This window comes from Trachinotus anak, unplaced genomic scaffold, assembly GCF_046630095.1.
Source record: "Trachinotus anak isolate AG129_WGS33_773 ecotype Australia unplaced genomic scaffold, CSIRO_AGI_Tana_v1 ptg000014l, whole genome shotgun sequence".
Taxonomy (NCBI): domain Eukaryota; kingdom Metazoa; phylum Chordata; class Actinopteri; order Carangiformes; family Carangidae; genus Trachinotus; species Trachinotus anak.
Window position 1 is genome coordinate 2,237,962 of NW_027273865.1, and position 15,142 is coordinate 2,253,103.

The 15,142-nt window shown below is 39.7% G+C and overlaps 1 protein-coding gene across 4 annotated transcripts in view; it reads right to left on the bottom strand.

Moving 5' to 3' along the window:
• Positions 1-7,964: 7,964 nt before the first annotated feature.
• LOC139632174 (nesprin-2) overlaps positions 7,965-15,142 on the bottom strand; it is a 43,673-nt gene continuing 36,495 nt past the window's right edge. For 3 of the 4 annotated variants that reach the window (XM_071496971.1, XM_071496972.1, XM_071496970.1), the window contains exons 11-12: positions 12,272-12,327; positions 7,965-10,614 (exon numbers count right to left, since the gene is read on the bottom strand). In XM_071496971.1, the coding sequence (XP_071353072.1) occupies positions 10,413-10,614; positions 12,272-12,327 (258 nt within the window). In that variant the 3' untranslated portion in view covers positions 7,965-10,412. The other variant, XM_071496973.1, reaches the window with a different exon arrangement.

Sequence of the window (15,142 nt, forward strand, 5' to 3'; positions counted from 1 at the left end):
AAGCAGAATTCCAACTTCCCCTGTCTCGTTACTGTATGGAAACTATAACAACCAGTGCATGTACAAAATAACTACTGGAAAAGCTGAAGTTCAATTCAAGTCAATTCAGTTTTATTTGTATAGCGCCAAATCATAATATACATTATCTCAAGGCACTTTACAGGGTAAGGTCAAGACCTTACTTTGTTACAGAGAAAAACCCAACAGTTCCCACAAAGAGCAAGCGCTTGGCGACAGGGGGGAGGAAAAACTCCCTTTAACAGGAAGAAACCTCCAACAGAACCGGGCTCAGGGTGGGGGGGGTCTGCCTCGACCGGTTGGGTTTAAGAGGAGATAAAAAAGGGGGGGAGGGGGGAGGAGAGAGGAGAAAAGAGAGAGAGAAAGACCAGGAACAGCTGTGTAGGTAATGGTGTTATCAATAATAATGACAGGTAACAGTGGTTAATAGTAAAGATGAGTAGTGGTGGATGTGGATCCTGCTGCTCCAGGGGCAGAGAGACCTGCAGAATGAGGACAGAGAGAGGGAGAGAGAGGAGAAGCACAAACTACAGAGGAGAGAAAAAATACAAAGTTAATGGCATGAAGTCATCGAGAGAGAGAGAGAGAGAGAGAGCCCAGTGAATCATGGGAATCCCCCAGCAGTCTAGCTCTATAGCAGCATAACTAAGGGATGGGTCAGGACATACCCGAGCCAGCCCTAACTATAAGCTTTACTAAACAGGACAGTTTTAAGCCTGATCTTAAAGGTAGAGTGGGTGTCTGCCCCCCGAACCCACACTGGGAGCTGGTTCCACAGGAGAGGAGCCTGATAGCTGAAGGCTCTGCCCCCATTCTACTCTTACAAACTCTGGGAACCACAAGTAGACCTGCATTTATCTCTGAGGTGTTTTGGGCCAATTACAATAACTTCAGTTTTGTCTGAATTTAAGAGTAAGAAATTCCTGGTCATCCAGGTTTTTATGTCCTTAAGACACACCTGAAGCTTGGCTACCTGGTTAGTCTCACCTGGCTTCATGGATAAGTACAGCTGGGTGTCATCTGCGTAACAATGGAAATTTATCTGGTGCCTCCTAATAATGTTTCCTAGAGGAAGCATATATAGAGTGAAAAGTATTGGTCCTAGCACAGAACCTTGTGGAACTCCATGACTGACTGTAGTGTTGATAGAAGAGTCATTATTAACATGAACAAACTGGAATCTATCTGACAAATATGACTTAAACCAGCTTAGTGTGGTTCCTTTAATGCCGACCATATGTTCTAGTCTCTGTAATAGAATCTTATGATCGATGGTGTCAAATGCAGCACTAAGATCTAGTAGGACAAGTATAGAGACAAGTCCATTGTCTGAGGCTATGAGGAGATCATTGGTAACCTTAACCAGAGCTGTTTCTGTGCTATGATGGACTCTAAAACCTGACTGGAAATCTTCAAACAAACCATTTCTGTGCAGATAATCACATAACTAGTTTGCAACGACCTTCTCAAGGATTTTGGAAATAAAGGGGAGGTTGGATACGGGTCTATAATTGGCTAAAACATCTGGATCAAGAGTAGGCTTTTTAAGTAGAGGTTTAATTACTGCAACTTTAAAAGCCTTTGGTACATAACCAGTTGATAATGATAGGTTAATCAGACTTGATATAGAGGTGTCGATTAAAGGAAAAACTTCTTTGAACAGCCTTGTTGGAAAAGGGTCTAGAAGACAAGTCGATAGTTTAGATAAAGAAACTGTTGAAGTGAACTCAGAGAGATGTACAGGAGAAAAACAGTCAAAATATAAACCAGTTACAGTGGACTCTGAGACTGCTGAACTGGACAGTACATCTGAGTCAGCTGTGGGGAGGAGATGGTGAATTTTTTCTCTAACAGAGACAATTTTATTTGTAAAGAAGCTCATAAAGTCATTGCAACTGAGGGCTAAAGGAATAGATGGATCAACAGAGCTGTAGCTGTCTGTCAGCCTGGCTACAGTGCTGAACAGAAACCTGGGATTATTCTTGTTTTCTTCTATTCAGTGTCAATCCCATAAGTCAGAACCAGATAAAGGATATGGTTAAAAGAGTGAGTGGGTTCATTAACATGCTGAGAGAAGCCAGTTGAGTCTAATAATGAATTAAATGCATTACTCAGGCTGTCACTTTCAAGATCTACATGAATGTTAGAATCACCCACTATGATAACTTTATCTGTGCTGAGAACTAACTCAGATAAAAAGTCTGAGAACTCAAATAATGTGATATTTCTTTTCAATAAATTGGCAAAACTCTCTAAAATTCAGTTTTTTCTTTGTAATTATGGAGTATTGAGTACAGAGGGATGAGAGAATAATAATATTCTATTGATATAACATACCAACGTAACAAAACGTGAAAAAATTGAGATGGTCTGTTCTGTTTGTGCAACCTGATTTGACAACAATTTCCACATAAAAGAGTTATTTTCATTACACACAGGTTAATATTGTTTTCTGGCACTGCTTTTCCAAAAGCTGATCCCTTGTTTAATGTAATGAAACCGGGTCTTTGTTGGGTTTTTATTCAGGAAACTGAAATGTAGAGAATGAGATTGAGACGATAAAATTAAAAAGAAGGTCTTTTAAGGTCACTGACAGCTCGAGAACATGGCTGTCCAGGACAGCAATTTGGATGGTTCATTCGTTCTAGAGATCAGGGAGTGTGTGTCCAGCCTGAAGCCACTGAGCGTCTGTATCTGTTGTACCAACACACACACACAGGAACACACTTGCTTGAGAAACACACACCTAATGAAATGCAATTCCCCCTATACACTCATACGAGCAGAGAATGTAACATACAGCCAGAAAACAGCATTTTTCTGTTTGCGTGCACTTATTCAGTAAATAGACTAACTCAGTTCCATCTCAATTAGATCAATAGCATGTTTCTATCTGTCATCAATTTTCTTTAAATTTCACTGTAACCTCTGTGTATGTTTTAAATCAGATTAACCACATTAGCTGGCGTGCAACCGTCACTCACTGCTGCCGGATTTAAATTAAATCAATGCAATAATGTGGTTTGGCTCCGATTTCCTTCTTAACATCTGTTCAGACAAAACAAAAAAAGCATAAGTGTGTTTCAAATTCCCTTAAACCCAGGTCTTCAATAAGTTCATGTTCAACTGTTGCTCTAGTATGGCTCTAGATGCCATAGTTTGAGAAACCAGCAGCAAATAGAGATGGGATGTTTCTATATGCTTCAGGACTGAATAGTTTTTTTTGTGAGAAATAGATGCAGCTGAAGCCCCAATTACACAACAACACAGTCAGTGTGCTCTTCATAAATAAAGGCATAAATATTTTAAATTCCTGAACATAGCAGCTCCAGAGCTGGAATGTGGATTCTGTTCGCCCTCAGCCTTTTCTTTTTGTTTTATTCATTGCTGTTGAGCTTAATATTAGGATTAGGTTTGTGTTTGTGCATCTAATCATGTGCTAAATGCATTATATTCTGGAGATCCATGACTAAAACTAAAATATGTATGCACAAAGACAGATATGTGCTTACTTCAAAAAAGCAAAGCGTAGCAAGTTTTCCATCTTAAATGATAACAGGCACTGTAATTGTCAGAATGACACGAGTGTTTTCTGATCTGACGTTCCCATCAACAAGCACCAATGGAAATTACAGTTGCAGAAATAAAACTGTTTATAAATTGTTGGTTTTCTAAATCTCAGGGGTGTATGTGCACAAACCTGATTTCTTCTCTCACACTTGTTCAAAATTGACTTGATCTGAAGGCAGATGTGTTTGCGGCCGTTCTAAATGGTCACACAAAGGCAGTGTGCAAAGGCAGCCATCATAGTAACGGGTGAGATGCTGTAATCTATGAAAGGTGGATAACGGCACAGATTTTGGACAATCTTTTCGCAACAGCAATCATGGAGTTACAATCATTTGCACATACATAAGAAAAGTGGAATTACCACCTTGCAGTTGTGTGTCTCCACAACTAGTTTCAGATCACATCCCTGTTTATCCAGAGTTGTATAAAATATTAACCATTTGTGTGAAATTTTGTTATAATTTCTCTGTCTTGAGTAATCCATCAAAAGTGTTTTGTGAGGTCACAGTGACATTGACCGTGGACCAACAAAGTTTAATCAGTTTGTCTTCGAGTCCAAATGAATGTTTTTGCCAAATTTGAAGAAATTCCCTCAAGGCATTATGGAGATATTGTGTTCACAAAGCCAAAACCGTGACCCTCAACCTTCGACCAACAAAATCTAATCAGTTCATCCTTGAGTTCAAATGAATGTTTGTCCCAAATTTGAAGAGTCAAGGCATTACTGAGATATCGTGTCCATGAGAATGGGACAATGGACATACCTAGATACAGATGGACAACCTGCAAACAGCTCTGGCTGTCACTGGCGCAGAGACATAAAAAGGTGAACATACTTACTGTGTCTTCTGCACACACTTATTGTGTGAAATGGATGTGACTTTCAAATTTTCAGCTTTGAAAAGTTACAGAAATTCTTGGATGCAGCATCATAAAGATACTGACCATACAGACTCCTTAGATAGATGTACACACGCCTCCTAATTGCATGTTTGTGCATCGGTGGCTCTGTCTTCTCCATCAGTCTATGGACCATGTTGATCAGTCCTCTAACACTATTGTTATCTGCTGACCACCAAGAACCATCAGTAACCTAGAGGGTACATTAAGAAAAAAAAAAAGACTTGTGCATATGTAATACTAACTAATGTGCTCCAGAATTGTTGCTCCTGTTCCTGTAGGTGCTCTGTGCTGTAGCTCCTTAGCTTATTTTACTGTCATTGATTCTAGCGTCTTTTGTCTCTAATAACTCTTTAAATCAGAATTGGTCCTGTAAAGTGGTTTAGTGAGGTCATTTTGATTCAGATGTGATGGAAGTCCAGTTTCAGTGACAGATCTGTCAGTTAGCAAAAGCCAAAACACAGCACAGTGGTTTATAAACTGTGTGACAGGATTTAACACCCAACTAAAAGTTATCACCATTGCAATAATTTATGATCTGAGGTAATCTACTAGTAATGTACTCTTACTCTTGTATTTGATTGGCTTTCCCCACTTGATGATGTCATATTGTGGTCTGGCAAACTTTGGGCTAAGTTCAGATTTTTTGCTGGACAACTCATTCAAACCAGGGCTGTGTTTTTTTCACGCAGGTCTGTTTGAATTTTGGAGGAAACAACACCACTACTTGTCATCTTGAAGCCACAAGAAAATTATTTCTTTCAAGTTTGTGTTTCTCTTCCACGTTTTTCTTTCCATCTCTCTCTGCCTCACAACCACAGGGTTAAAAGTCCACTGGCAGATTTCTTGGCTAACATGAAATTATTTGCCCTCTAACTGAATTTGAGGCGTTTTCTCGGCTGTGGGAAACAATCCCATCCATTCATGCGCCTGGTGCCCCTGGACGCCCCCACCCCCCACCCCCACCACCATCCCATTTCCACGCGCAGACTGAAAAACTTGCCTTATCCATCCAAACACACCCTCTCTATACTGGACAATGCATAGATAAAAAGGAATCCAGCACATTGAGGCAGAACGTACAGCACGACAAACAGGAAGGGTGAGAACAGATCTGCGGTTTTGTGTGTGGATAAATGGTGCTGCCACTCACACAAAACAACATGAACAAGTCTTAGTTTAACTCCTTAAAGCAAAGTTAAAGCTTAGCATTTATCTAAAGTACAGGTTTCACACTGTTGTCTTTGTTTGCTGGTGATTTTAAAGACTGATCAATTAAAACCTAAAATGGATCTTACAAGAAGAAATGTTTCCTGTGGGAGGAGGAAATCTAATTTTTTTGAATGGCCATGGCTCAAACTTTAAAATTTATAGATAAATTAAATTGGGTTTTTTTTGTAATGCCATGATTCCCAAGAAGGAAGCTTAAAAATGTTCTTCCTCCTTTTTTTCTTAATGAGCAGATATCATAATCATCTTTGTCCCAGCTGCCAGCGCTCCAAACAGATGGGGTACGTTCATTAACTGGATCACCAGCAGCGTGTGCACACCCACACACACACACACGCACACTTGTACTTCTATTGTATTGTTTCAGTCACTGAAAAAATGTATAATAAATGCCTATCCCCAACCCTTACCCTGAACTAAACCTAATTCTGACCTCAACTACTCAGCCCTCAAACTGCTCTTTGACAGGACGTCCTGAGGTTTACACTGGTCCTCACAAAGACAGAGGAACAAGTACACACACACACACACACACACACACACACACCTGTTGACAGTCATTGAAAATGACTGCCACACACTGTGCACTCACATTTAAGTCAACAAACACGCACGCACACACACACACACACCCTACACTGTTTACATTTAGATTTGGACATCAGTACACACACATCTGGTGCTTTTACTTTTTACACAATACATCAGATTCAAAACTTTGTTTAGGTTTTATTTGCTCTGATTTAAATCATAATTTTGCCAACATTATACAGTATTTAGACAGAGCTCCTGCTTGTATTTAAGACAAAACATTTTTTTTTATGTCTTAAAGTAAAAGGTCACAACAGAACTGAAACTCTTGCATTAGCATCAGACCATTTCAGACAATACCCAGCTGAGCTTTTACTATTACTGATGTTAAAGACTGATACCGAATCTGTAACATTCACTGCTCCACATACAAACCAACAGAAGCAGATTATCTCATTCACTATCACAGTTCTTACTTTTAAATTGCAGCTACAAATGTATGAGTTTTACTGCATCTTTTTTTTCATGCACAAATTCAAAATTTGTGTAAAACCAGGTTTTCATGTTTTTGAACACAGACCTCACCACTGACTTAAATGTCCCCAGTCTGCAAAAATGCCCTCATGCAGAGTGGGACTCGGTCCTCACAAAGATAGAATTACAAGAGCATACAAACACAGGCATTTCGTCCAACACTATGGTTGGTGGTGAAAATGGGTTTGTCTGTCGGATACAAATGTACACACTCACACACACACACCAACATCTACACACCTCCAGCTGACAATGACAGTGACCCGCTATGCATATAATGTGCATAGTGACACACAGACACACACACACACACACACACACAGACTGCTTGTCTTGCAGAGTTAATTCCTCTTAAGTGTATTAGCAGTGTCACCGATCACTGTGACTCGGCGTTCTACGGACACGTGAGTGCAGCATGAGACACAGCACACAAATCTGCTGTAAGACAATGTAAATGCTGCCGTCATTACACACACACACACACACCTTTACATACCTCTATAGAGTACACCAAGAGACGTCAGCGTAGATTCCATTCTTGTTTGTAACACTGGTTTAGGGGAATTTTCTTGAAGGTTGTGTAGATGTCTGCATGGATTCAGCCTGCAGATACTCCGCAGTCAAACTAATATATTCAAAACTAAATTTGGTCTGAAATAGAAACAAAAATAAATGTACCCTCAGAATTTGGATTCCATCACATTTATAGTGTCAAACAGAGGAAAGTCACTGTGAAAAAAGTTCTGTGTCTTGATGAAACTTGGAGATGTAAACGTCAGCTGTGGTTCCTGTGTCCCAACTTATTGCCAGACAAGACCACTGATGTATGTTCAGCAACGTTCAATACCAATGTTTTTTTTTTGTTTGTTTGTTTTTAAATCTTTCTTATTATTATTATAATTTCTACAATATCTGTCCATGGCAACTACATTTGATTGAGGTTGGAAAAAAATTGATGATTTTAAAAAATAAACTATAAATTCCAGACAGTGTTGAAGTCCACGAGGAAAAAGAAATAAGATAGATTGAGAGTTATACATGATAGAAAAAAAATATATTTCAGTTAAATGAGATTATGATGAGTAATTATGAGATAGTCAAGGAATCTCTGCTCCTAAAGACACTGAGACTTCTGAAAGTGAGAAATAAACACTCGTACATTAAGACATCAAAACACGAAACACGTTTCATACACGTCATTTTATTTGTATTTTCAAACATGCAAAAAAAGCAACAACATTTTAATGGACATAATCATTAATATTTCCAAAACAGAGATTATGACAAAAACAACTAAAAAAGGTGAAACGTTTTAGATGGCAGCTGACTTACCAAGATCCCTTTACAATTATTTTGTCAAACCTCTTAAAGCCTTCAAACATTTGTCATCATCAATATCATCATCAATATCATTGGCTCGACCAGTGAAAAAAGGCTCCACGATCAGGTGACAGGCAGGTGAGACCATTGTGTGTGAGGACGCACTGTTCGTCTCAACCAAAGCAAAACTCTGTGACGTGATGTAGGTTAACCAAAACTCTTCCGTCACTTAAAACACAATAATAATAAATCAGGCAGCATCATCTTTAAGTTGTAACATGACAATATTACAAAGTAAAAAAGTTTTTAAAAAATCTGTAATAAAGGATCAAACATCACCACACACATCTTTTCAGATACAGTTTTTCATGTTTTAGCCTCTTTAATATGCATCATATACACTTAACATTGTTTTTAAAGCTCACCTCTTTTCTAAAGTCTGTGTGAAGTAAACTTTCTGCAAACAGACTGAACTCTTACTGCACGTGTGGACATGTCTGCCTACGCAAACACTCAGTGTGGCAAAAGCAGAAATACCTTTGTGTCTATTCTTTTGTAAAACATCTTGCAGAGACTTGAAACTACCTGCAGATTGATCATTTATCATGTGTATGCTTTTATTTTGGTCAAGCTGAAGTTATTGTTCTTTGGAAAAGCAGTGCAGCCTTTTTTTCAAGTCTATCACCACAAACCAGTTACACAACTCTGCCTGCAACAAACAACAGAACAGACACTCGACTGATGGATTACCTCTGCAGAAAGATTCATGTCTCTGCAAGTTGATCTTCATAGAAGTGGAATGCCCACCTTCATAAATCTAAACCTTCATGTGCTTCAGCAGTAATGTTCGGTGTATGTGATTTGTAGTTTGGGACAAACCACAAAAACAGACATGGTCCTAAAAGTAATGTTGCACTGTAAATACACAACTTGTTGCACAACATCTTAATGAATTATAAATAGAAGTGCTAGTATTGGGTAGATCAGGTAGATCTGGATTATCAAAGAGTTCATCATTTTGACATAAATGGTAGTCAAAGTGTTAGCATACATACAGTCATTTAGAAAAAAGCATTAAGTTTGTTTGAAAGCTACACGCTACATTAGCTTCAGCTACATTAGCACAGATAGCATATTAAAGCTATAACCTCAGCAAGCAAGGCATTAAATCTTTTGTCATAACCATCAGACTGTGCTTCATTCAATTTTTATACAATAATGTGAGTCATAAACATCATCAGGGTGCGACTGTTGGCGTCACCTCTCTACAGTGCTACAGTTCTACAATTTCATGACATCATTATAATCAGGAAAAAAAACAGCCCAGCTGCTCTGGCGTCAGGAGAGGAAACAATCTGATTCCTTGTTTTCCTACAACATTTATGATTAATCTTCAAAACACATTCAAACCTCACTTCATGAAACGTGATCCAACTGATCATTTCTCTGTGCTAGCTAGCTGACAGCGTTAGCCTAGTGGCTGCTGTAAGAACAGGGTCTTAGGTCTGACAATCAAAGGTCGTCTATGTTTCCTTTGTGGCTTTTCCAAACTTACACATTGGAATTACAACCAACAAAAATCAAGATTTAAGCTTTAACTTCGACACAACATCATTGTGAACATTATACAAACGAATGCTGCAATAATGTACTGTAGCATTTGTCTGGTGGATAAGGCAGTTATGAATGTTTTTGCTGATTTACGGAGTAACATAAAAAATATTTTACAACATATTACAACTTCCTGTATGTTCACGCTCATTCTGCTAAAGTTATATTAAATAGTTTAAGGCATGAGCTCTTAGATCTTTGCCCTGGGGTAAAAGTGAATAAATATAGTTTCAAACCAGGTGAAACCAGACAAGTTTCCGTGATAAGGATATATATAAAATCTGAGCTATCATGTTTACAGTGTTAATTTAACTGAGAGCGTAACTGAGAATTTTAGGACAGAACTAAACAAACTGAAGGCTGGAATTGACAGGGACAAGACACTGAGTGTGGAACAACATAATTAAATTGATTTTAGTTAGTTGTATCAAACAAAGCAACTGATGTGGTTTTGTTTCCTGGTGGCATTAGGGATAATAGCCTGGTTGAAGCTTTTAGAAGTTAAACCCCCAGTTTCCAATCCGGTAGGAAAGTGTTGTTAAAATCTGACAGACACAGTCATCATCAGGTTTCTCATGTTTTTGAAGCAGATTCGCTGGTTCATTGAAATGAACACATTGTGGAGATTAGATGAGCTGCAGACCTCCGTCCAATAGCGCCTGAGGAAAGCGTTGTCCATGAGAGTCTCTGTGTGGTCTTCAGGTAGGCGGGGGCCCGTTGACATATCTGAGCGTCAGGTGAAAGCTATGTGGCATCCTGCCGCTGCGATGGCATGGTGACTCCGAGAAGACCCAGATCAGACAGGCCAGCAGGGTCAGAGCTGCAGCCAGGAGGAGGTAGAGACGCAGGGAGGAGGAGGAGGAGGAGGAGGAGCAGGAGGAGACACTGCTGGAGGTTACACTGTGGAGGAGGAAGAGGAGGAGGTAGTTAGTGTCTGTCTTTGCACAGTGTTAAGACCAACTGTCTGGCCTGTTACTGGAGGCAGAAAATCTACATCTGGCCAGGTGGAATAAATCAACTGTGTCAACATGACTCAGTGTGGAGGGCTAACGGCGTTTTCTACTGCATGTCACATCATGTATCTATTGTCTCTTATTTCCACTGCTCTCCACTTCCTGGAGCTAAATTTGGGCACTGCTCAGGAGGTGATACTAAATCCACGTTCCAGATGTTATTGGATGTTGGTGGCAGTGCTGCTGATCCTAATACGTTTAGTTGATGTGACACAACAGTATTTTAAAACTGCATCTGTATGCAGCAACCATTCATTCATTCCCCATACTGCTTTTCCTTTTAGGGTCGTGGAAGGGGCTGGAGTCTATCCCAGCTGACATTGGCCGAGTAAGGAGTTACACCCTGTACAAGTCACAAGTCTATCACAGGGCTGACATATAGAGACAAACAACCATTCATGCTCAAATTCACACGTACAGGTGATTTAGAGTCTCCAATCAAACATGGACGTCTTTGAATTGTGGGAGGAAGCCGGGGTACCTGGAGGAAACTCATGCTGGCACGAGGAAAACTCCACACAGCCGGCCAGGACAACCAGTCCAAGAAGAATTTGTGGAGAACATTAATGTCTTCATAATTAGAGTTCATAATTAGAAACTAGAAGACGAACCAGAGGATTTTGCAGCATGTGGCAGAAATGGAGAAGCAACGCCAAACAGTGCAGGAAAACATACAAAGATTAGAATAAATCAAAGAATTACAACGCTGCAGTGGAACAAATGGTCGGCCTCCCCAGCAGTGCCCTGACGGATCCTGAACTTGTATCTTATGTTCACTTAAGAACATCAATAACTGTCTGTGCCAAAACTTAAAACATACACATTATGCACTGATTCCATTCACACTCAGTATAATTAAATGTGACTAATTCTATGCCAACAAAGTGAATATATGATTCTGCAGCTTTATAATGGCTCCCAATTATCTGTAAAGATTTATGTAATTTGGTTGCTGGGAGACACTTCAGTTTAGTTGAGTTGATAAGTGGTTGTTTATTTTCCAATTAAGTAAAACTTGCAGAAAATATGACTGAAGAGCTAACTCATTAAACGAAATGAAAAATGTAAATAATTAAAACAAAAGGGTGCTGAGTCATGGGTGTCTCTATAATCCTGGCTATGCTCCTGGCCTCAAACTGAAACTGAAATTTGAGTCCTGGCACAATAAAGTTTAGATTATTTTCTATTAATTGATAAAAGCAGCTGCTGAGCAGTTTGATGCTGGTCAACATTAAATCACCCGACTGCTCGATTTCGATGTCTTGGCTCCACTAAATGGAAATGATGTACTAATTTTGTAGATTTTTGGCAGTCAAAGAAAATGCTGTGTAGCTCGACAACTTGAACAATGCACAGTACTGTTGAATCACACATCTCGCTCTTTGTTGGCCACTCAGCTTCCATGCTCCGCCTAAAAGATTCCTCTTTGGGAATATAAAGGACGCCGTTCTGCTTATCTCATGCGGTTTTGTTAATGTCCCGTAAATTACAGCCCCTCTGTGACTGCTATCGCTTCATCTGTGTACAGCTCTGTGTTTTCTCACCTTTGTTTGGAGAGAGGATGCTCGGCCTCTTCACAACAGGATGTCTCTTCTTCAGCCTGAAAAACAAGAGAGCTTCTGTTAGTCCTCAGTGGCTTCAGGCAACGTTTTTCCAACAGTTTCACATGGAAAACTTTTCAAGAATATATCAGCTTAAAAAACATCTGCCTGCACATACAGTTTATTTCCCCCCCGAGGGGAGTGATGACACTACCTCTTTAAGGTGTCGTGTGTATTATTTTTTTAATCAATAAAGAAATAAATATCAAATTAATTTTTGACAATTTAATTAGTGTGAACAGATGAAACCCTCATGACTGCTTCAAGGATCACTGCTACAATCTTCAATTCTGAACGAGGGTAAACAAGAATCATGTGACATTTTCTGGTCACAACTTGAGCAGTAGAGTAGTTTCATATCTTTCTTTTCATACATTTTAATAGAGTTTCCTCCTCCACGCATCCACCTCCAGTCTTCACATCCAGAACCAGATGGAGCTCATCAGAGTGCACTCCCCACCACATCCAGATCTCCGGCTTCTCCTCTTCCCATCACCACCACCACCGGTGTCTAGACTCCGGGAGGTTTCCAATACTTTGCACAGCTTCACCCCCCTTTCACATATAGTGACCTCACAATGGGGTCTAATCACCATCTCTCACTTTTCCTCTCTTGTTTTGTACATGGCAATAAAAGTTCATCTGTTGACTCACAATGATTGAACTGATTGGGAGGAAAGTGATCCTTTTATATTACGACTACACTGTTAGAGATAGGGGACAAAATGTGGACTTGGAAGACCCCGACATGATTGGTGTAGCTCAGGCTTCATAAACCTCATATTTACTTCAGCTGAACTGTGAATGTACATTATTACATATTGTTACATACATATTCTCCATTTCTTATACTGCAATAGTGTTGGGAGGAGATAATTTCACAGGCAACATGGACATATGGGCAAATATTGTTAATGAAAAACATCATCTTAGGCTATTTTAGAAGTCAAGTCCAAATCTGACATTTACAGCTCTTGTTAGGGCTGTTTACAACAAGAGCTAAGTGCTGCCATGATACATCCACTGATTAATTAGGTCCCACATGTTACACTTTTCCTGTGTTGATCTCCATCAGAAGATATATTTGTAGTTTTAAGAACCAAAAAACATCTAAGTGTAGTTTTACATCTCCTCTCTCAGGCTTCTCTCTGGAGCTCAAGTAACAACAGGTCAATCAGCCAATCAGAAGAGAGGATGTGAGCCTCTCTTCTGATTGGCTGACTGTTTTCTGAGTGATCCAATAAAATATGGCAGATTTCAGGGAAACACTCAGAGAAACCAAATCCTGCAAGGTTGGATGGTGGGTCCAGGTGGGCGGGGCTTGGGTCATGGCCGAGGGAGGTGACTGCTTTGTTGTGACATCACAAAGTTCCAGAGGTCCTGATGGCTGGTTTTAAGGCTCAGTTTCTGCTTTATATCTTATTGAAATGCCAACCATTCTGAAAATTAATTAGATCTTTGTCATTTTTTGAAGCCAAAACAAGACATTTGAAAACACTAGTTTAGGTTTTCTGAACTAATGATGGCCAGTTTTTTTTCACATTTTATAGATTTAATGATCAAATAATTATTTGATGAATGTATATCATTAAACAGTAGAATTGGTGAGTCAGATTTGCTGTTTGGCCCAGGACATAGTCATCTGATTCTCTGTCAGTGTTTTCTGCCACTGACTTCAACAAAAACTGAGCTCATGCAACACTGTCCAGCTGTGCTTGGTCCAAACCGGCACAACTTCACCCAAGACATGATGGAACACATCTCAACATGATGCGCAAAAAAATCAAAGCTCAGTCTGGGTTTGTTCTTTCAGTCTGGGTTTTGTATAAGCTGCTCTAAATCACTGATTAAACTTCATTCTCTCCTTCACTGCTCTCAGATCTGGACGTGCAGGTTGATTTTTGCTCCAATTTGTTTTGTGCTTGCTCAACAGACGCACTTTGTCACCAAATTTGACCCTGAAAAAAATCATCTACCAACTTTTATTCTTTCTCTTTGCCCGTCTTTGTTTATCTCTCTTTTCTGTACATGAACAGTTATCTAAACTGCTGCATGTCATCAGAGGAAAAACACAAATGAGGGAGAGAGGAAGTAAAGAGGAAAGAAGGAAAGGAGGAAGTCGGTTTGTGTTTCTCTCCTGCTTTTATGGCAACAGTTAAAAGTGCAGCCAGAGCTCAATGCATAAATCAAGACTTTATGGATTCATTCGGCGGCCCGAGGAACAGCAGACGAGACGGAGGAAGAGGAGAATAAATAGACGCTTTCACCAGTAATGAGAGAGAGGGAGAGAGAATGAAGGCTGAGGCCAATGAAGTCTAATGGAGAAAGGAACGTGGAGCTGCACAGAGAAAACACAGAGCGAGGACAGTTATTCAGAAAGGTGGATGAATCTGGGCATTTTGTGCAGAGAAAAGTAAAGACTTATGATGATGAATGTGGATGGAGATTCTGATCAGATCACTCAGTGTGTGACTGTGTGTGTGTGTGTGTGTGTGTGTGTGTTGGAACTTAACTTTACAAAGATGGGCGAACTGAAAAAGATGACACACACAGAGGGCGTGTATGAGTATACTTTGCATGAATTAAAGACCTTATGGGGACAGCAATCTGTTTCTACATCTAGATTTTGGGGACTTCATCACCACCATATAGGGACAAAAAATTTGTGAGTAAATCAATGACAAAAGAACTGGGTGAGCAATTTTCAGTCCGATTGTGAACATTTGAGATGTGCAGACACAGATTTATAGGAGCAGAATCAGTTATGTGTGTGGTTCAACAGCTAAAGGGTCAACTGTTTAAACCAAGGGCTTT